The 22300-nt window shown below is 27.4% G+C and overlaps 2 protein-coding genes across 4 annotated transcripts; one reads left to right on the forward strand and one right to left on the reverse strand.

The window, feature by feature from the left end:
- Positions 1–139: 139 nt before the first annotated feature.
- Positions 140–13635, forward strand: LOC122519945 (copper-transporting ATPase 1). 3 transcript variants are annotated; one of them, XM_043639774.1, is made up of 16 exons: positions 140–353; positions 792–905; positions 1188–1269; positions 1387–1441; positions 7511–7911; positions 8003–8277; positions 8377–8598; positions 8736–8965; positions 9064–9253; positions 9335–9568; positions 9654–10524; positions 10603–11189; positions 11252–11455; positions 11517–11737; positions 11832–11996; positions 13499–13635. In XM_043639774.1, the coding sequence occupies exons 3-16, from the start codon at positions 1194–1196 to the stop codon at positions 13629–13631; spliced, it is 3864 nt and encodes a 1287-aa protein (XP_043495709.1). In that variant the 5' UTR covers positions 140–353; positions 792–905; positions 1188–1193; the 3' UTR covers positions 13632–13635. The 3 variants fall into 3 exon arrangements, with proteins under 3 accessions (XP_043495709.1, XP_043495708.1, XP_043495710.1); XM_043639773.1 differs by lacking the exon at positions 792–905; XM_043639775.1 differs by lacking the exons at positions 140–353; positions 792–905; positions 1188–1269; positions 1387–1441 and adding an exon at positions 4966–5096.
- A 1789-nt stretch (positions 13636–15424) lies between these two features.
- On the reverse strand, positions 15425–16624 carry LOC122519946 (apoptosis regulatory protein Siva-like). The gene is made up of 4 exons (XM_043639776.1): positions 16228–16624; positions 15789–15979; positions 15569–15720; positions 15425–15477 (listed from the first exon to the last, which is right to left on the reverse strand). Exons 1-4 carry the CDS (start codon positions 16343–16345, stop codon positions 15429–15431), a joined length of 510 nt encoding a protein of 169 aa, XP_043495711.1. The 5' UTR covers positions 16346–16624; the 3' UTR covers positions 15425–15428.
- Between the last annotated feature and the right edge of the window lie 5676 nt (positions 16625–22300).

Here is a 22300-nt window from a genome sequence, read left to right on the forward strand (position 1 = left end):
GCTTCCAATAAATCATAGATGCTCGATTCCGTTTCGAAATTTTAAAAGATCGATTTTTTAGGTTAAAAGATCGATCTTTTAAATCGATTCTTTAGTTGATTCTGCAATCGAGTTACAAGAATCAGTTAATATAAAATGTCGAACGTTTCTATAATAAATATAACCTTGATATCAAACTGAAGTTAAAATATTCTTTAAATTAAGTTCTTCCAATATGCATTTATAGATTAATTAGAAATAAACAGAAAATTCGAATTTTTTTGTTCAATGAAATGATGTTTGGGACACCTTATGTATATTTATATATATACATTAATACCAACACTGATTGAAAAACCAGATTGGATTCTTAGGTACGATTTAAGTGCAGTTCGAATGATTGATCATATTTTCTTAGTATCACCCGATATATTATACAGAATCTCCTAGTGGTGTGTTAGCGACGATCCAAATGTCTATACCGTGTTACACTGTGTGTCACTTGTTAAAATGAACTTTAATCGAAAGATCGGAAGGAGACAGTTTTAAACACATGTATCATTTGACAGTTCATTCAATTATTTTCTTGATCTTTCAATACGTTAGATTTGCGCGAAATTTCATTCCTTTTTGTACTAATTTTTACTTACAATAATACATTTTTGTTGTTTCATCTCGATTCGTGTCATTGCAGACGTTGCAAATTAAATTCAATAAATAAATTTTAAGATCCATCTCTAGTCTTCGTTGAAAGAGATCTTATTTTTATTTTTTAATTAAAAAGTATGTTTTATTGTCATTTTTTCAAAAAGTTATGCTTTCATCACTAATACAACAAACGCGTGTGCATCCAATTTCAAAAATTGAATCTAAACATTTGTTGAGAGATTTCATGAGAGACTTTGAAGAAATCCATATGGTGAACGGTGTGTATTATTATATTGTTTGGGACTTTTTTATTTACTACTTTTATTTAGTAAAAAGTGAGAATAGTTATTTTTATTTGATGAGATCTTTTCCTTCGTTTATCTAAAAATGATTACAATATGCTTCTATGCTTTGTTCATATCTTTGGTCAATGTAGTTTTATTGTTCCAACTGAATGCTAACAAGTGTGATTTAACTTTGAATGGTTAGCGAGGAAAAGAAATGAAGCGTGTGCATTTGTGTTAAAAGTTAATATTCCATTTGTTTTGATCATTTTGTAGAAGAGAATGGAGGTAATAAACATAGTGGAGTTTGATAACACCGGAACTGTTCAGAATACAAAATCTGAGAAATATATTTCAGGTATGCACATAATTAATAAGAGAATAATAATATTATTCATTTCTCGCTGCTTAAAATAAGAATATACATGTAAAACTCTTATTGTTGATCATTCTAAGAAATAAAATGTGTTTACAGGACAAGGCGATGAATTATCAATAACCAAGTCAGAGCTTCAACCGTTAAATAAGCGGTAAGTATTTTTCTGTTCGATTATAACATTTTACTTATTTCAAAAAAGAACTAAAAACTACTCTTGTACGTACTAGCATAACTGTTATCATTGCATTCGTATAATTGCATAACTTATTTACTTTTAAAGAAATATATTTTAACAGTTTAGTTTTCATTATAATGTAAAATGGTTTGCGTTAATTGTCAGTCGTATACAAAGCCTATACCGGAAAATATAGACTATATTTTTATTTCACGAACGAACATTGAAACTATCGTAGAAATGAATTAATTATTTTCCTTTATCAAACAGTCACGAATGATTCATTCAATGTCTTCTTTACTCTGTGTTGATCTTGTTTGTAGCGATAATGGTGCATTGTGAAATCAATCGAAGCTTAAACCATATCACAAATTCATCAATTGGATTAGACAAAATAGTTTGTATAAAGACAATGATAATTTCTTTATCAGAAACAAAGAAGTTAATAATTGAAAACTGAATACCATCGATCGTATTCATGTCTCATAAATATCTTACTTTCGAAGAACATACTTTTTAACAACAGTGCTATCCACTCTTCCACGTTCAAGTTTCATTATAACTTCATTATTTATGCAAACATATTAATAAGAATTCTTCCTTATTTCCTTTAGTTGAATTTGAGATTACACTGGCTTTGAGACCTTGTTCGAGCTCTTATCAAAAAGTTTATACACAAACTTCAAAAAAGATAAAAACTGTTTGTTTTTTAACGTTTACGTTTAGAGATATACATTCGTATTTATTTATGTGACCAACTTTTAAAAATTAGTAACAATATAAACCAAATCAAAAGAAGAGAAAATAAAGTAATAATTTGTGGTATGGTTTGAAAATTCGCGCGTTATCTCGTTGATTAGATAGAGTTGATTTTAAAATTAGTTTTACGTAAGAAGTGAAACTTTTAGGACGATTCTTGAATTGAATAATAATGATGTGGCAATACAGTCGTCTTCAAAATATTCTATCATTCAGGTGAGAAACTTCGATCTAGCGATAATTTTTAATTAATTGATCATTTAAAAAATACAAAGATACATTTTATAATTATCTATTGATATTTATTTTTATTTGAAAATACGTGTGCGAAATTATTGCAACATATTACTTGATCATTCTAATTGAATAAAGCAATTGCGCTCTCAAGTTAAATAGTTGTGATCCATTTAATTGACTCAAACATATATGCATTTTGTATAATAATTAAATGTTATTTTAAAAGAACACTTGGTCAGCATTTATTAATTCGTTATTATCTTGACAACTTCGTACAACGTTAGTAACAATATTCGAAATACCCGCATGTTATCATTGTTTTTATAATTACGCTGTCTAAGTTGTGATAACTAAACAAAAATAACAATTTATGTTTGACTCTATATAGTATTATAATATATTCAAAATGTGCACATTAAAACAGTAAAAATATTATTTTTCTTTCCTTTAAAAATTTTGTAATGTTCAATGCTCCGGATAAAATAATAAATCAAGGTTTCTAATAGACAAAATAGCAACTTTCGTTTAATCCAAAAAATAATCATAATAAACCAAAGTTATTTCCTTTTTTACAAATAATTTCATAATATTCTCAATGCTTTTCGAACAATAATGTCACATTGCAATGAATGAATCAATGCAATGAATGCAACGAAAGGAGAGAAAAAAAGAGAGAAAGAGAGATAAATCATAGATCATAGATCATAAATAATTGTTCTAAGAAGACCTTCGATTGTTTTTTTCTTAAATTACGTTCTAATGTGAATTTTCGTTCACATAGATTATCTAAAAAGACCGTGTTCTAATTATAAATCAAATTTTCCATTTCAGTCATCGTGATTCCCTGATAAACAATTCTCTTGCGTACACGTGTTTTGCGTACACGTGAAATGCTTTTAAATCATCAACAATTAAATGTGCTTCGTTTAAAAGTAATAAACCTATTTCTTAGTAGTTTGCGAAGAACGTGAAATTCTTTATTTTTATTTCATTCATATAAAATAAAATAAAATAAAATAAAGAAAGAAAATAAAAATGTGCAAAATGAAAAACATCTGGATAATACTTTTAAAAATGTCAAAAAAGAAAAGAAAAACAAAAATATGTAAAGAAGAAAAAAGAAAATATCTGGATTAGAAAGGACATGTCCTGTAACTGGAACTGGAACACGCCTTTCACTATCTTTCTCATGTAAACCGTTAAACCGAAAGTATATTAAAGATCATTCTCATTCTCATATCCGTTCTCGATCGATAAACAAATGCCGTTTATTTTCTCTTTTACGTTCACGTTAAAAATAGCAACTTTTATTTATTTATTTTTTTTTCTTTTTCTACGAAACAAAGCAACAATTCTGTCCTGAGAATCGTGGATAAAATCTATCGACCATTTTATCACGAGTGCTTATTATCCATTTATTATTTCTTCGTTGGTGCCTTAAGTTTACGTTTGTGTTTATAAAACCAAAAAAAAAAAAAAGAAAGTAAAGAAAACATTTTAAAGAAATATCTGGTAGAAGATATTCGATATTTAAAAGAATAAAAAAACGTGAAGAAAGAGAGACGACTACTGGTGTTCAATAAATAATTTTATGATCGGGACAACAAAAAATGACGTAAAAATTGATGTCATATTATAAATTATACTTAATCCTTAATTTGAGATAGGATTACAAGTTCTTCGTCATAGTTACTTCGGGAAAACTTTGTATATCAGTTTGTGAATTTAAAATAAAAAAATAAAAGGAAAATATGTAAAGAAGAAAAAAACCGGTATAATAAATTACCGGTTTAATAACTGCATAAGAACTGATGCATAAATTGACGTCATCTTATCGATTATATTAATTCAAATTCTTCGTCTTATACCTAAGATTACGTGTTCGTAATAATCATTTTCGTTTTCAAGAATCGACAAAAATTATTTAATCAGAAAACTAAAATAAGACAAGGAAATTATTGCAATTATTTGATTACCGATTCGATAAATGTTTCGAAAAGAAAATGAAGTGTCAACGACATCTCGTCGATTATTAATCAGTATTATTAATCTTTTGGAAATCTTTCAAAGAATTTTAACGTTGGAAAGTTAAAACGATAAAAGTGAACTCTCTCTCTCTCTCTCTCGTGTGTGGTTTTCTTTAATGGAATTTGTTTTCTCTAATTGGAGAAACTAAATGATAGTATCAATAAAAAATTTGATTATCAAAAATGATTCGAATGACTGACAATTAACTTGATAACAGAAACGAAATTTTGGTGATAATGATTTAGTGTAAAAACTATAATTAATTTTTCGAATTTTCTCTATAATTTAAAAAAGAAATTTATTAAAATATTGTCAGTAATTGTCAAGACAAGTTATATTTGATTAGAAAATAATTTGTTGACTATAAGAAGAAAACAATTATAGAAAATATTATTTTGTTCTTATTTATTGTATTTCTCTTTTTATCTCTCTCTCTCTCTCTCTCTCTTTATTTCTTTCTTTTTATATTGATAGTAAAAAAGAAAAATGATATGAGTGCGATTAAAAAATTTGCCGAACCATTAGTGCACCGAACAAAATCAGTGGCTTTTCATAAGGTTTTAAAAATGGGATCGCCGAAACGCGTTGAAAATGTGAAATTACTTGGGTTAGTATAATATGTATATTATTTATTTTATATCATATTATAATTATCGATACAAATACATTGTTTATCAATAATTTACTAGAACGTACATAAATATAAAAATTAAATCTTAATGAAAAAATAAAATCAAATTTAGATTCAACGAAAAGCTCTAAAAATATTACTTACTTTTTTACATCGTTTTATAATTATTTATATGCATAAATAATATATATTATAAAAAAATAATATAAAAACTCTAATATACAAGAATATATTGAAAATAGACCTTTTCTAAAAATATTGATAATTACCAAGAAAAAAAAATTAAATCAAATCGCGATATATTGAATCTGATGTAAGTTTGAAATGGTCAAAAACTAAAGTTAAACGATACTTTTTAGTTCTTATACTTTGATCGAAGAGAAGAAAAGTGCCGTGAGCAAAACTAGAGACCGCGTGCACAAATGAGGCACGTCGATATCCGATTAAAGCTCGAGTTATCAGTTGTACTGTGATATCAATTCGAGTCGAGTATACGGCGTGTTTTTGTGGGTTACCTTATCCCACTCGTTGTAAGGAAAAAAAAAGACACAGAAAATAATAATAATACACGAGAAGCGGTTAAGATCTTCGAACAATATTCCGAAATATTTCCTAAATCGTGTTCTTTGTTATATTCCACGTAATTCTTATATCTATGATTTTTTTTTCCTTTTTTTTTTTTTCGTTAAAATTAAAAGTGAAACGTTCGAACAACGTGAATAAGGATGAATAAATTTTCATCGATTAAATTTATATATTTGTCGTTGTCGTCGTTTTTTTCTTCTTCTTCTTCTTCGAGGAGGGGAAAATATCGATCGATTTTATTTCAATAAATTTGTATGAATTAATCGAAGAAAGTTAAAGAATAAAAAAAAGGAAAAAGATAAAAAACGCGTTATCGAATATTGAAAACAATTACGTATTTTCTGTATCGTTTCGTATATCCTCGTTCGATTAAAATTACAACCGATTGAGATAATAGATTTTGAATTTTTGTTAAAACTCGTTTGAACGCTATTATGTATATATAAAATTTATTGTTTCAATTTAAATATACTCACTTGGTATTTTTCAACGTATAATTCGCTATATTACTTGGAACAATTTTTGTGTCAAATAAAAATATAATATATAATATGTTCTCATTTTCGTTCTGGGGAATCTATAAAATGATATCAATACATAATTGTTAAAACACCGTTTATACAATGTTATCGTGATTCTAACGATATTGGATAAGAACAACTGATAAGAATCACCGAGCAAATAACAGTTAGACGAAATATACCGGGGAGAACTTTGTTTCCTATTCGAAAATTATTCATCCTTTCCGGTAGTTTTTCCTTTTTTTTATACGATTTTGTAAATTAGGAAAAATATATATATATATATATTTTTTTTTTAAATAAACGCGTCAAAAGAATCTTGAGGTAAGGATTTCGAAAATTGTCGTAATGACAAAAGATGAAGATAAAAAGCCTCTCCTTGGGCATCAAAATTATGACGCTTTTGATCATTTTTGGTAAGGGTTGTGAAATCTTTTTTCTTTTCTTCTTCATTACAAACCACCAACAACCACCTCCTCTCCCCCTGCGCTCTTTCATACATTGTCTCCTTATATGATCTTTCGATTAGAATTCTTCCTTTTTTCCATAGTCAGTTATCTTTTCTAACCGGAAAGATAAAACGATCAATATTTTTTTTCTTTTCCTATACTTCTTCCCTCTTTTAATAAATCTTCGATAAATAAATGCTGATAACTGTATTTATTACACATACTAAAAGAACAATGATCACCATCATTGAGGAATTTTAGATTAAACCGTTAACAACGTAATATAACTTGCTCGAGAAGAAAAAAATTTCAAACTAGGAAGTTTCGATCTTACAATTAATTAAATTTTATCAGTCTCTATTGATTACGTCGAGTACCGAATGTTTTTATTTCTTTTTCCTTTTTTTTTGTTTCGTTATAAATCATTTTGAAAGGGAGCAAAATTATAAACAAACTTTTTTTTTACATCAAAAATGACGCGTCACGTTCGAACACAGTCTATCGAATGAAACATTAACAAACATTTAATTATATTTTGTGTAAATGTTGAATTATTTTTTTTTTCTTTCGTGAAATATTAAATATACGATTATTATTAACGATCTTGAAATTAAATCATTCCGATGCATTATTATTGAAAACGAAATGTACGATAAGAAGAATTTCATTTCGAATTAAATCGAAATAACTTTTTTATAAAATTATTTTGAAAAAAAATCAAAATTGACAAAAATCTAAATAAATAAAATAAATAAAATAAATAAAATAAAATATGATTAAAAAAAAAAAAAGAAAACAAAAAAATAATCTCTTTTATCTCTTATTTTTTGTTCAGGGACGATGATGATGATATCGTTTACGAAGGAACAACAAATTTGGTACGAGTGCCACGCTCGAAGGAAACGGGATTATCCTTTGAAACCTCCTCGATTAAAATCCACGTAGACGGTATGAGATGTCAAAGTTGTGTTAAAAATATCGAGGGGACCATTGGAAGTCGTTCGGGTGTTGTAAATATTAAAGTAGATTTAAATGAAAAACTTGCTAACGTTGAATATAAGACTGAAGAAATAATACCAATGGAATTGGTGGAAGCTATTGAGGATATGGGGTTTACTGCCTTTCTAGTATCCGACGACAATGATAAGAATAAAAATGATAAGAAGTCAGTAGTTACAACTTGTTTTATACATGTTAATGGTATGACGTGTATGTCCTGCGTTAAATCCATCAAAAGTAAATATTTCCTTTTTCTTTTTTGTTATTGCATCAAATGATGCCAATAATTTAACATTATATCATTGATTTTTTTTTTCTTTTTTATTAGGTGCTTTGTCAGATAAACCAGGCGTGAAGGAAGTAGATGTTAGTCTAGAGAAAAAGGAAGCTAAAGTTTCTTACATCATGGAGGATATAACTCCTGAACAAATAGCAACGTTTATTGAAGAGGCTGGTTTCGATGCTTCCGTCAAAAATGAAAATAATTCTGTTAACGTGACAATGGAAAGTAAAAAAACAAATGGGGAAATCAATATGAAATTAAATGGAAGCGGTGATGTTAATACCATAGCACGTACTACCAAATGTTTTCTACATGTAACGGTATGCGATTGATTCTATTAAAGTCATCGAAAAGTAAATATTTCGTTATAGATGAAATTCTAATTTTTTAAATAAATGATATGTATTGTTTGGTTACAGGGTATGACTTGTGCATCGTGCGTTTCTGCGATAGAGAAACATTGTAAAAAAATATACGGTGTACATAGTATATTGGTAGCTTTAATGGCTGCCAAAGCAGAAGTAGTCTTTGATCCGGATAAAATAAAAGCCATTGATATTGCTTCCAGTATCACTGAGTTAGGATTTCAAGCAACTGTGATCGATGAACCTGGAACTGGCGAAGGGGAAGTTGAATTAAAAGTAAGTTATTATTATTATATTTATGAATTCTGATTTGTTCATTAGGTATCAATTTTTAATAAACAAACTTAGATTTTGAATTCAAGTAACACGTGTGTATATATATAAATAATAATAATATTAAATTATTATTTTAGATCTCAGGGATGACATGTGCTTCCTGCGTTAATAAAATAGAATCGACTGTAAAAAAGTTACCTGGTATACACTCGGCATCCGTCGCATTGGCGACGCAACGTGGAAAATTTAAATACGATGCCGAGATCATGGGAATTCGAGATATCGTCGATAGTATTAATAAATTAGGATTTACTGCTACTTTGTTTAGTAATAAAGATAAAGAGAACAGAGATTACTTAGATCAGAAGTAAGTATTTCTTTATACTTTTATCTTTGTCCTGTTAAAATACATATTCACAGGACATGAAATATTATTTTTTCATAATTTTTTACAAATTTACTTAGAGAGGAAATAAAAAAATGGCGATCAGCTTTTCTAATATCTCTGATCTTTGGAGTACCCAGCATGTTAATAATGACTTATTTCATGTTAATAATGTATGTGGATAATAAATCGCACGAAGCTATGTGTTGCATATTGCCTGGTCTATCTTGGGAAAATTTATTACTTTTCATTTTTTCTACGCCAGTTCAGGTAACAAAAAACACGTATTTTTTAATAACAAATATTTGCAAATGTGTATAGCTCTAAATAAAAAATAATGGATTTTTTTAGTTCTTTGGTGGATGGCATTTTTATGTTCAAGCTTATAAAGCTTTAAAGCATGGCACTACCAACATGGATGTTCTTATTTCTATGACTACAACAATATCCTATCTTTATTCTATCGCCGTACTTACAGCAGCTATGATAATGCAAGAAAATAAAAGTCCTCAAACTTTCTTTGATACTCCTCCAATGCTGTTAGTGTTCATTAGTTTAGGCAGATGGCTCGAATACGTTGCTAAGGTAAATTCATTTTTTTTTTATTCATCGTTCATCGATTATTATATTAATCGTTGTATTATTTTATGAATGATTATATTTTTTATAGGGAAAGACATCAGAAGCTCTTTCCAAGTTACTTTCTTTAAAAGCAACTGATGCAGTTCTGGTAACTTTAGGTCCAAACAATGAAATATTGTCGGAACGTTTAATAAATATTGATTTAGTTCAACGTGGTGATATATTAAAAGTTGTACCAGGTGCTAAAGTACCTGTCGATGGTAGAATCTTATCAGGTCAATCAACCTGCGACGAAAGTTTGATAACGGGTGAAAGTATGCCAGTGCCAAAAAAGAAAGGATCTATGGTTATCGGTGGTTCGATTAATCAAAATGGACCGTTATTAATTACTGCAACTCATACGGGAGAGCACACGACTTTAGCACAAATCGTTCGATTGGTTGAAGAAGCACAAACTAATAAGGCACCGATTCAACATTTGGCTGATAAAATAGCTGGTTATTTTATACCTCTCGTTATAGTTGTCTCAGTTATAACATTAATTACGTGGATAATAGTAGGATACATCAGCGTAGATAAATTACCTCTGACACACAATGATCAGATGCATAAAGAGTATACGAAAAGAGAAGAGATTATATTCCAATATGCTTTTCGAAGTGCTCTGTCTGTACTGGCGATAGCTTGTCCTTGCGCGTTAGGTTTAGCTACGCCAACAGCCGTCATGGTTGGAACTGGTGTTGGTGCATTGAATGGTATTTTGATAAAGGGTGCTGAATCTTTAGAAAATGCGCATAAAGTCAAATGCATTGTATTTGATAAAACTGGCACATTGACGCACGGTGTACCTATGGTAACTAAAATAGCTTTGTTTGTAGATGAAAAAATATGTTCCATAACAAAGTTACTAGTTACAATAGGTACGGCTGAAATCAATAGTGAACACCCGATTGCATCAGGTAATAATCAAACTATTAACGATTTTATTAATATTTGACATTTTTAATGGTGTATAATTTTACCTTATCGTTTTTTAGCCATCGTTCGTTTCGTGAAGGAAACTACGGGTTCGGAATCTACTGGACAGTGTACTAATTTTCAAACGGTTGCTGGCTGTGGTCTAAAATGGAAAGTATCGCATTTTAACACAGTAATATCCGATGCTCTGAAATCTGAAAAAATAATCAACTATATGAACCAAACAAAAAAAGTATCTTCTGGAACTTTTAATCTGAATAATGTGCCAATAGATATTGTACCTTTTGTTGTTGCCACACAAGAGAAACAAAACTTAGATCTGCAATTATTATTAACTCCTGAAGGTAATAGTGATCAAATAGTCTCGAACGAGACATATGAGATTTGTATTGGTAATAGAGAATGGATGAGGAGAAATGCCATTAATATACCTCAAGAAGTTGAAGCACAAATGATGGCTGAAGAGGATCTTGGTCACACTGCTGTCTTAGTTGCTATGAATAATATTTTAGTTGCTATGATCAGCGTCGCTGATACAGTTAAACCCGAAGCACATCTTGCTATTTATACATTGAAGAAAATGGGCTTACAAGTAATCCTTTTAACGGGAGATAACAGAAAGACAGCGGCTTCAATTGCTAGACAGGTAAATAAGTAAACAATTAATAACATAATTGTATATATTTATAATACGATATGTTATTCTAGGTTGGTATTACCCGAGTTTTTGCTGAGGTTTTACCGTCGCATAAAGTTGCGAAAATTCAACGATTGCAAGATCAAGGCTTTAGGGTTGCGATGGTAGGAGACGGTGTTAATGATAGTCCGGCACTTGCACAAGCAGATATTGGAATCGCAATATCTTCGGGAACTGATGTTGCTGTGGAAGCAGCAGATGTCGTATTAATGAGGGTAAGTTGGAGAGAAACATTTATAAAAGATTTATGTTTAATATTTCTTATTTCTTTTTTAGAATGACCTTTTGGATGTAATCGCGTGTCTGGACTTATCTCGAAGAACCGTACGCAGGATAAGACTTAACTTTTTATTTGCTAGCATATATAATCTTTTAGGAATTCCAATAGCTGCCGGTATATTCAGTCCATTTGGTTTCTTTTTATTACCATGGATGTCATCCGCGGCGATGGCACTTAGTTCAGTGTCTGTGGTTGGAAGCTCTTTATTATTAAAATTGTAAGTATATAAAAATGAAATCTACATAAATTATAGTATTATATTAAAATTTTAATAAATAAAATTTTTTCTCTTATTATTTGTTCTATCTTAGATACAAAAAACCTACAAAAGTGTCATTAGAAACACCAGAATACTTAGCAGCAATGCAGGCACACTCGACAGCTAGAATGATTGATCTCGATACAATATCTATTCATCGTGGATTGGATGAATCAGTAATGCCAGTACTAAATAGAACAACATCATCTCTCTCAAGGTATGATCGAACGAGTATACCCTATTCAGACTTTTTGCAAAATCGTAATAACCCAACGGCTTAGAAACATTTCTGGTGAAGTTGGATTATTTTCTTTTGTTAATAATATCGCTTTTAAGTTACTTAGTTACTAACAAATCGGACATATGTATTTTTTTGGTTGGTTCTAGTATCTAATTATTATATTTATATCTTCTTTTTATTCTTCTTACTAACTTTTTATACTTGTCTACGTTGAATTAATATTTAACTAGTAGTATAATATAAATGTTATAGTCAATTGTAATCAACTTATTAATAATTCAGGGTATAAACAATGTTGTCACTCTTGTACCTTTCACTAGATTGTATAGTAATAAACTATTTTTATTTCTTTTTTAATAGACATATTTTCTATATATTTTATATCTAATTTACTGTTTCTAAAAAGAAAAGAAAAACAACACATATATACAGGCTGTGAATTATGAACAAAATTTCTTTCATTTAAAAATACATATAAAGATAAATTATTATAACTTTAATTATAATATTTTGCAATAATCAAAATTATGATATAAGACTGATTGTTCGCTGATATGTAAATACTATGATTTAATGACTTGAAGAAAGTTATATCTATTTTTATAATGCATGTATTCGTCTTTTTGCACTTGGTCTATTGTAAATATTGTAAATATATATACATATATCAAATAATTCATTGTATTCAGATAGTTGATATGTTTATTTATTTTTTAAGTTATTATTTTCTGTAAATTGTCTATATATATAAAATAAATAACAAGAAAACAAAGAATAGTATGGATTTAAAAAAATCCATTTACCAGGCATGTGCTAATAAGTGTGTTCATTCCGAATTGCATGATACATCATATTCAAATTATGCGTAGTATTTGTAGATAATATATAATAATACATATATATATCTCTCTCGTAACATTATGTAGTGATTATGCTTTTAGTAAACCAATCATTCAAAATAACAAAAGAGTTATCCATACTATTTCTAAAATTTCAGCTAATAGAATGCCATTGCAATTGGATTTTTTTGAATCTATTGTTTGTCTGCATTAATATATTATTTAATTTTAATTAACGTTATATAGTGTATATTTAACGCTTCGACTGCGAACAGTACTTATAGGTGTCGAGTAGAAGTTGTTCTTTAGATATTCTTTTTAGCAAATAAAGTGTTATTGTCATGTTTTATTTCTGAGAATTATGTAATCGCTTGCAATTTTCTTTTTTTATTTTAATTACCAAATAAATATGGTACTATTTTATTCTGTTGCAAATTAAATAACAAACACTTTGTATCAAGACTTTTCTGTAACAATTATATTATGTAATTGTAAGAAGTTTCTTTGAATGACTAACCATCGGTAAGCTGTTTATTAAAGAAATCTTAAATAGAAAAATAACGAAGAAATAGCTGCTTTGTAACATAACTATTAATAAGAAGTTTAAAAGATATCAGTTATTTATACATTCATTCACAGGCTTTTTGGAAGGACAAGAAGTGAAATTGAAGGCAGACTACTTGGCGAAGATATGGATGATACTGATTTAGCTATCGATTTTCATGATTATCGAAAAAGCAAAAAGGATCTTACAAATATAACACCTTTATAAACTATAATGATGTAAGTTTAAAAGCCACTGTTGTTATTATTAGTATTATTATTAATTTTATCTTCATTTAATTAATCTATCCATGTACATTATTACCGATCGTTTTATATCCATAATTGATCGTATTATTAATTTGACATTAAATTTTCTATTCGATAGTTTTGCACACACACATTATGCGTTAACCGGTTTCATATTATTTGATATATTATTAAAATAATAAATTAAAAGCACGTCGCGTGTTAACTTAATATAAAAATTCATTTACCATTTATTTATAAAATTTTAAAAATTATTATCTAATTTTTCTACTCAGCAATTCCTTTTACTAGAGCAAATATTTTCGTGACCTTATATACACAGACTCTGTACTATCTTCTTTTCACTGTCATAAGCGCACATACATTCTATGCATGTAGTGTTGCTAAACTGCTTTTGAATTAATTTTCGGTTCATGTGAGTCCAGGAATATTTTAGTTTTGCTCAAATTTCTACGACTTTGTATGGAGTTACGACTTATGCTTTAAGAGCCCTGATTTAATCTACAAGTTATTAAAAGGTCATTCTTTTGTAAATATCCCTTACAAAAGTTTCAAGTTGTACTTAACATATACCATTACATGAATAATTTATTTAAAACAATTTATGTTACAAAACAGCCATGTGTATAAGTTAAAGATATAATATTTGATCATAAAAATTACTTAACTTTTTTTACGTTTTAATAGATAATAATTTAACGAGAATAAAATATAATAATATCAAAATATATATTATATATATTTTTTCATGTTAATATATATGTATATACTATATTATTATAACGTTTATTTTCATGTTATTTAATATTACATCATGTAACAAACATATTGAATTTGAAAACAAGATTTGTCTATGTTATACACTTAATATGAAATATTTTATACGATGCAATTGTACTAAATGATAAATCAATTACAACATATATACATATTTGCAATCAAATTTTTATATATTGTATATATCAATCATGAAAGTATGTAATTATTATTAAAATAAATGAAATTTGTCTTGCATTATTAATTAATGCACTGCAATTAATCTCCGCATATTTTCTAAGATGTTAATTATCAAATAAAAGATATTTTATATTGGAATATTAATGCAAACTTGTCTTATATTTAGATAGATCTACTCTTAATTATTATTTTTTTGCAGATTATAAATCTAATTATTATCAACAAATATATTTTTATTTAACTGTAAATTTTATTCTTACATAATTGAGTCATAAATGGATGTTTTGCGATACCATGAGTTTTTGTACTTACTGCATTATGAAGCTAATTAGAATTATGTTTGAAATATCCATCATATTTATACATTTGTACAATACAAGTTCTGATTAACAAGAGCATCTGTATTATTTGAGGCAAAAATTAATGTAACAATATATTTTCCAAGAACAGTTATGGATTGTTCTTTTTAAATAAATGTACTTTTAATCTAAATATGAATGTTTTCATTTATTCAAAACTTTTAAAGAATAAATCTAGCATTGAGGCTTATCTTCAAAAGCGCATAAACTGTTATCAGTCGTTTTCAGATTTTTTTCAATGTATCGTTATACATGCTAATAATTTATTCTTAAAATATTGCTTATCCTTTATTACTATATAATTTTTCATATGGAAAAAGATTTTTTATTCAATTACATATATTACATAAATAATAGTAATAATAAAAATAATAATAAAATAATACATGTGCAATAATATATAAAAAGTAATAGCAAATTAATATTCAATATTCGATTAATTAATCAATTAAACAATCAAGGCATACAGTACTTGATCCCATATCGTATCTATAAATAATGTTAATAAAATAGAAAATAATGATAAATCTTTGATACTTTAATTATAATATTCGATGAATATTTAATTATAATTACTTACTTGGGTAAAGAACAATCATCGCAGATTAGATCATGGCATTTTATACAATTATTTAAACAAGAGGGACATAATAACTCTTCGCAGTAAGAACATTTATTCGATAAACTTGGATCTATTACTTGGAAACATCTACAAACGTCTACGTTTTTATCCTAAAAAATAATATCATTCTTTGAATCCAACTGATAAATATGAACAATTTTAAGAACTCAATACGTACGAGTTTAACATTATCATTGTTTTCTAATTGTAATTTATTATTTAAAACCATTTGTTTGGAAGCACGCTGGGGATTTATTAATTTATGAGAAGTTAACAACGCTGATGGTAATTCAGTTAAATCCATTTGATCGTTATTCATATTTTGTGAATATTTTTTAGCTCCTTGTTTGAGTAAATTCAAGGTTTTATCTGGGATGATAAAATGTATTAAAAACAAAGTGTTTTAGGTTGTCCAAAAAAGTTATTTCATTAAATATAATATACTATTTATTATGTTCGTTAATTTGTTAAATTATATAGTATCGTATATAATACAGTAAAATAATATAAAATAACAAATACTATGCATGTATGATTACTAAGAAAAAGAAATAAACTTTTGGGATAACTGAATATAATATTTTCAAAAAATAATCAAAGAAATATAACCTCTTTACCATAAACTTCTTTCATTCGTCTTTCTTCATCAATTCCAGTATCTACTTGTCTTTGCCCTACGTGTATTTTTAATTGAGGAAGTAAATTGTCCTCGTAAGGATAACTTCGTTTAGTCATTTTTATTTAATTTATAAAGAACCATTAAAATTATATAAACTTCCAAATTCGGTAATAATTGTGGTAATATAACCACAATTTCTCAATGATACGAATTAAATTAAATTTATTTAACGTTAAATCATTCCAATAAATTATTCCAAAAAATTATTTCAATACGTTGCTCAACAAATATTCCTTGAACTAAACTTACATAATTGATATAAGTATTCGATATTTGTAAACAAATATTTATATACCTATTCAAATTATCGTTATCAAATTAGTATTATAAAGTTGTCATAACAAGATATACAACCTATCGATAATTACTATTCATTTTTAGTACACAAACTTTTTAAATTGTTTATTAATCATATTTCCTTTTGATATTCCTGAAATTTTTAATTTTAACATTTAAAAATAAAAAAATAATTAAACGACTCGAATTTTTTAATTTGCCGCGCATGCGCGGAGACGAGTGACTTCGTAACGCGCGAAAGACGAATTTGGAATACTTTGTCATTTTATTTTATTTTGTGATAAAACAAAAAAAGAAAATAGATCATGTTGTTTTTTAAGATGAACATGTATCAATACAATTAATATGTAATTGATGAAGAATTAAAATGCAATGAAGTTAGTAATATTTGTTTATTAGTAATGTTGCATTATTATTATTACTTTTATACATATTTGATATTGGCCATCAACAAATATGTTACACTTTTCTTTTTTCATTACTCCTGATTCGCGTCGTATTTTTCTTTCGTTTAGTATTTTTTTCTTTTTGAAAATTAACGACATACATATCTTTTTCTTCTTCTTATGCTTCGTTCTCTTGTTTTTTGTTTGTTCGTTTATTTTCCTTCTTTCTTACCTCATTTTATAATAATACATAATAATTTATAGTCGTAGCATGACAAACATTAGTATTTTAATTGCATAATGCGATAACTGTGTGCTCCACCGCAATTATCAGCTCGTTCCACAAGTAAAACGTGTGAAATAACATTAATTTATAAATTAGTCAATAGAATACGTAAAAATAAACCTATAACAAACGATACATACATATATATAATATATAATATATTATACATACATATATAAATCGTTTCTCTCTCTTTGGTAACCGTTGCATGTCTAATTAATTACAGCGGACATCATATACGAAAAAGTCACTATGATGCGCCTCTTAATTATTCGAGAATGATAATTCTAAGAAATATATAATTATTAATTCTTAATTTCAATTTGGTTTACTTATATTAGCAAGACTGTGAGACGATTGGATCACAATACGCGTACACCGTTGCTTGATTATTATTATTATTAATTATTAATTATTAATTATTATTATTATTATTATTATTATTATTATTATTATTATTCATTATGAATAATTAATATTATTATTATTATTATTATTATTATTATTATTATTATTATTATTATAATTATTATTATTATAATTATTAAGAAAAAGACGGCGATTTGTTCTACTTCGAGGAACACAGATTGAAGGGTTATGTGTTGTTTGTTCATCGTAAAAAAATAGATCACTGCAAGTGCACTGAATATGTTGCATATGGGTACCTTGTTCATTCATGCGTAAAAACGAATTACGCAATTGAAAAGGATTAGGTGAGGAAAATCTACAAGAAAATGAGAAATCGATGAGCGATTCGTACAAGGCAGAGACGATCGAAGGAATCGAATTTTTGAATTTGCCGCGTACGCGCACTTCGTAGCCCGCGTAAGACAAATTTTGAATACTTACTTCGCCATTATCTTTTTTATTTTTTATTTTTTAATAATACTTTTGATATTCATTCATTCCTGTCGATTGATGTGAATTATTACTATCCAATCGGAGAACTATTTACATATACAGTGTGTTTCATTATATATGGAACTCATTTTAGGAATAAACAGGGAAACACTTACAATGAAATATGTTCATACAAAAATGTGTCTTATTTGACATTTGTTTCAAAGTTATAGCCATTTTGTCTTCCAATAATCCAAACTTTATGAAACACCCTGTACATTTATATGACGTGCCTTGTGCGATTCGTATTTTCTCGTGCACAAAGTGAGTACAAAATACATATATCATATAATACGTGTATGTTGGATGTGTGTACGTGTGTATATGTATTTTTTTTCATTATTTCCTCACCCGTTCCCCATGTTAAACGACTTAAAAGCTTTATAAAACGTTCCCTTAGTCAATGTTCTCTTTATATATATAGATATCTATTTATGTATTTACAAATACACAGAGAAGCAGATAAATTGTGCAAAGCGTTATGATGGCTTCTAATACGCGCTTCAAAATATATTGGCAATGCATTGACGTTTAGATTTCATGAAAGATCGTTAAGTTTAATTAGATTTTCGTTTGCCTAAAAAATTTTTTTTATAAATTATCGGTTTGTTGTTGGCCATGTCATTTAATACTAAACATATGTATTGTATGTTTTTCTTTTTTTTGCATTGATATAAATTGTTTCTGATGAATAACATGTATCATAAAAAAATTTTAGGAATCAGTGCACGCTACATTTTTTAAAGCGTATGAGGATCCTTATTGTTACAAATTACAAATTATGTCTTTTTTCTTTTGCAGAGAAAGAGAGAGAGAGAGAGAGAATAAAAAAAAATAAGAGAGATAAATAGCAAAAGAGAAAGGGAGAAATAGAAAGAGAGAAAAGAAAGTGTCTTGCACTTACAGTCATTATTGTCAGTTGTCATGGACGTTTTTTTCTGCATATTATCGACATTAAAACGATTCGAATATTTGAAGGATATACGGAAAGCTTTGATCTGACACACAGAAAAGAAATTAAAATATATATATATATATAAATATTTTTAAAACTATTTTCAATCTTCACCTTTCTCTTCTTTCTCCACCTTCTCCTCCTCCACCATCTTGCTTTCTATTACTCAAAAAAAAAAAACAACCCTCTTAACTCACACTGAACGTTAAACATTTTAATCTTCAAATAATCCTAATTATTTTTTTGTAATTATCCTTATTTTATCCTATGCCTTTTCGAATGTTCTGCAGTGATGTTTCTAAAATAACCGTAGAAAAAGGTCGCTGCATTTTGTTCTCTTTCTTTTTTTATTCTTTTTTCTTTTATTATATTTAAAAAGATATTAATTAATAAGAATGTGTATGTGTGTCTGTTTATGTATTCGTATTCTCGTTTCCAATGTACGACGAACGTTTATTAACGTTATCGGATGATAATCATCGCATAAATTAGGCTAAAATTGTTTATTACGTTAACGAAGGATCTTAATGAGATTTTATTCTTGTTTTCTTTTTTTCATCATCTAATCATTTTATAATGTTTTAAACAACATCTCTTTTCACTGATATGTGGCTCCAATGAAGATATTCTGGTCGATTTTTGTTCAAAAACACATTGATTTGTAACACCTGATTTATATCTTTTATATTTTTCCTTTTTTTTTTTCTAAATAACAACGATAATTCAACGATAATCCTTCATAAACGTTCGTGCGAGTAATTCTTCATAATTTTGGTTGTTCTTTTTTTTTCATTTTAAGTAATTGTAATTATTAATAATTAATAACGTTCGTCGGCTCGTCGGAGGATTTAATAGCTTGCTTTTTTGTTTTGTTTTATTATTATTATTATTATTATTATTATTATTATTATTATTATTTTTATTATTATTATTTTGTTTTTTTATAATCGGTGAAATTCATACATACATATTACACCCATGTACATTCATCCATAGACACATACATACATACATACATACATACGTACACATATTTCGAAGCGTCGCGTCATATCGGTCACACACACAGGATCATTTGTTATTTCTGTTATTTCCAATTATTATTATTATTTTTATTAATCGCCGCGATTTTTTCGTACGAAGTCTCTCGACGGAGGGGCCAGGAAACAAAAATTCGTTCAAATCGTGTTAGCGAATTAAGACGAGTGACAAATAAGCTTTTTTTCCTTACTATTATTATTATTATTATTATTATTATTATTATTATTATTATTATAATTATCATTAATTTTCTTACGTATATAGATTTATCTAACAGCGTGACGTATATGACGTTTAAAAAGAAGCGTCTAAACGAGATAATATATATATATATATATAAACAAAATTAATAAATAAACAAATAAATAACATAACGTAAAAACAATTTTAATAAATATTTATGATTTATCTATTCAAAAATGACCGCTAGAGATTTATATACTTTGGTACTTACGTTACAATTTAAATAAAAATTTCACTAAATCTTGACTAACTAAGTGGACATTTTCTTTTGTCGTGCGTTAACAATCTTAATTACATATACACTTCGCATATTACACATTGTCAATTTATATTGTAAATTTATTGAACAATTTTTTTAAATTTTAATTTATATTGTCAATTGACAATGTATATATATGGTAAGTATATGTTTAGTTGTAAAGATCGCACGACATAGTCCTAAGAGGAAGAGAGAAAGAGAGAAAATGTGTGTTCGGGGGATACGGATAGAAAAGAGAGATATATATATAGTGAGAGAGAAAGAGTGAGATTCATAAGGAATCAACAATTACACAATCGGTTTAGAAACAGCACGATAATAATGAATAATAATCATAAGCAAGATAGAGAAACAGAGAGAGAAAGTGTGTGTGTATCTTACAATAAATAATACAATGTCGAGATAAAATGATGTGTGTGTGTGTGTGTGTGTGTATTGTATTTTGTGTGTGGGTTTATTTTTCTGGGTTAGAAATGTTTCCTAGTTACGATCGAATTATTTGTTTTTAAATTTCATATCTTTTTATATGATTTGAAAATTACGATAACCTTGAAACGTAGCATAGATTTAATAAGCAAGCGACACGAGCCTGTGATTGTGTAAGTAAGTAAGTATGTATGTATGAATGTATGAATGTATGTATATATGTATGCAAGCATGCATGCATATAAGTAAATGATACATACATACATATTTATAAATGTTTGAAGAAAAATCTGTCAATAATAATAATAATAATATGATGATAATGATGATGATAGAAAAATTGTTTGCATTTAAAATCAATCGATCGATCGCGTATCGTGCCATTATAATTGTATGAAAATTTTCCTAAATATCAATTGTCATCGTCATCGTCGTCTTCGTCTTTGTCGTTGTCGTTTTCTTCGTGATTCGTCGGCTGTCATATAACTTATCAATGTTTTTTACAATTTAAATGTTGTCAAAGAGAATTTTCTATAATAATATAATATAATATAATATAATATAATATATATATATATAATATAATATAATATATAATGTGTAATATAATATAATATAATATAATATAATATAATATAAATAATATAATATAATATGCCTGCTAAAAGGTTTGTGTGTCCTCATCGTCACGTCGTGATATCTCTGCAATCAGATTTAGCGTCGTCGAATTCGAAACGAAATGGTAGATCGAACCGGAGGTAACCATTTTCCTTTTTCCTTTTTTTTTTTTTTACACGTAATATTTACTCTTACATAAATGCACGAGTACATTAGATAGAAATTGTTGAAAATGTGTATCAATGTTTTAATTGGAAATTTTTTCTCTTATAAAAAAAGAAATTATCATAGGAAAAATAAAACGAAAGATATTATAAAAGCAATGATGTACAGCAGATGAAACGTTTCATGGTCGCAGAGTAATCGCCGACACGCAAAAGCGAATAATCGAAAAATAAATGGAGACAACACACGTGAGAGATTATTATTAGTGAATATTCTTCTGCGTTTTTGTTTGTTTGTTTGTTTTTCTTTTTTTTTTTTTCATACACAGACAAGACCAATCCCACAAATGTACGCGATTTTTAGGTTACGACACAAAACCAGGAGGCAATTAGCATTATTTCTTTTTCTCCCCGGTGACATTTTTGTTTTTTACTC

This window comes from Polistes fuscatus, unplaced genomic scaffold (assembly GCF_010416935.1).
Source record: "Polistes fuscatus isolate 324 unplaced genomic scaffold, CU_Pfus_HIC Scaffold3, whole genome shotgun sequence".
Classification (NCBI taxonomy): domain Eukaryota; kingdom Metazoa; phylum Arthropoda; class Insecta; order Hymenoptera; family Vespidae; genus Polistes; species Polistes fuscatus.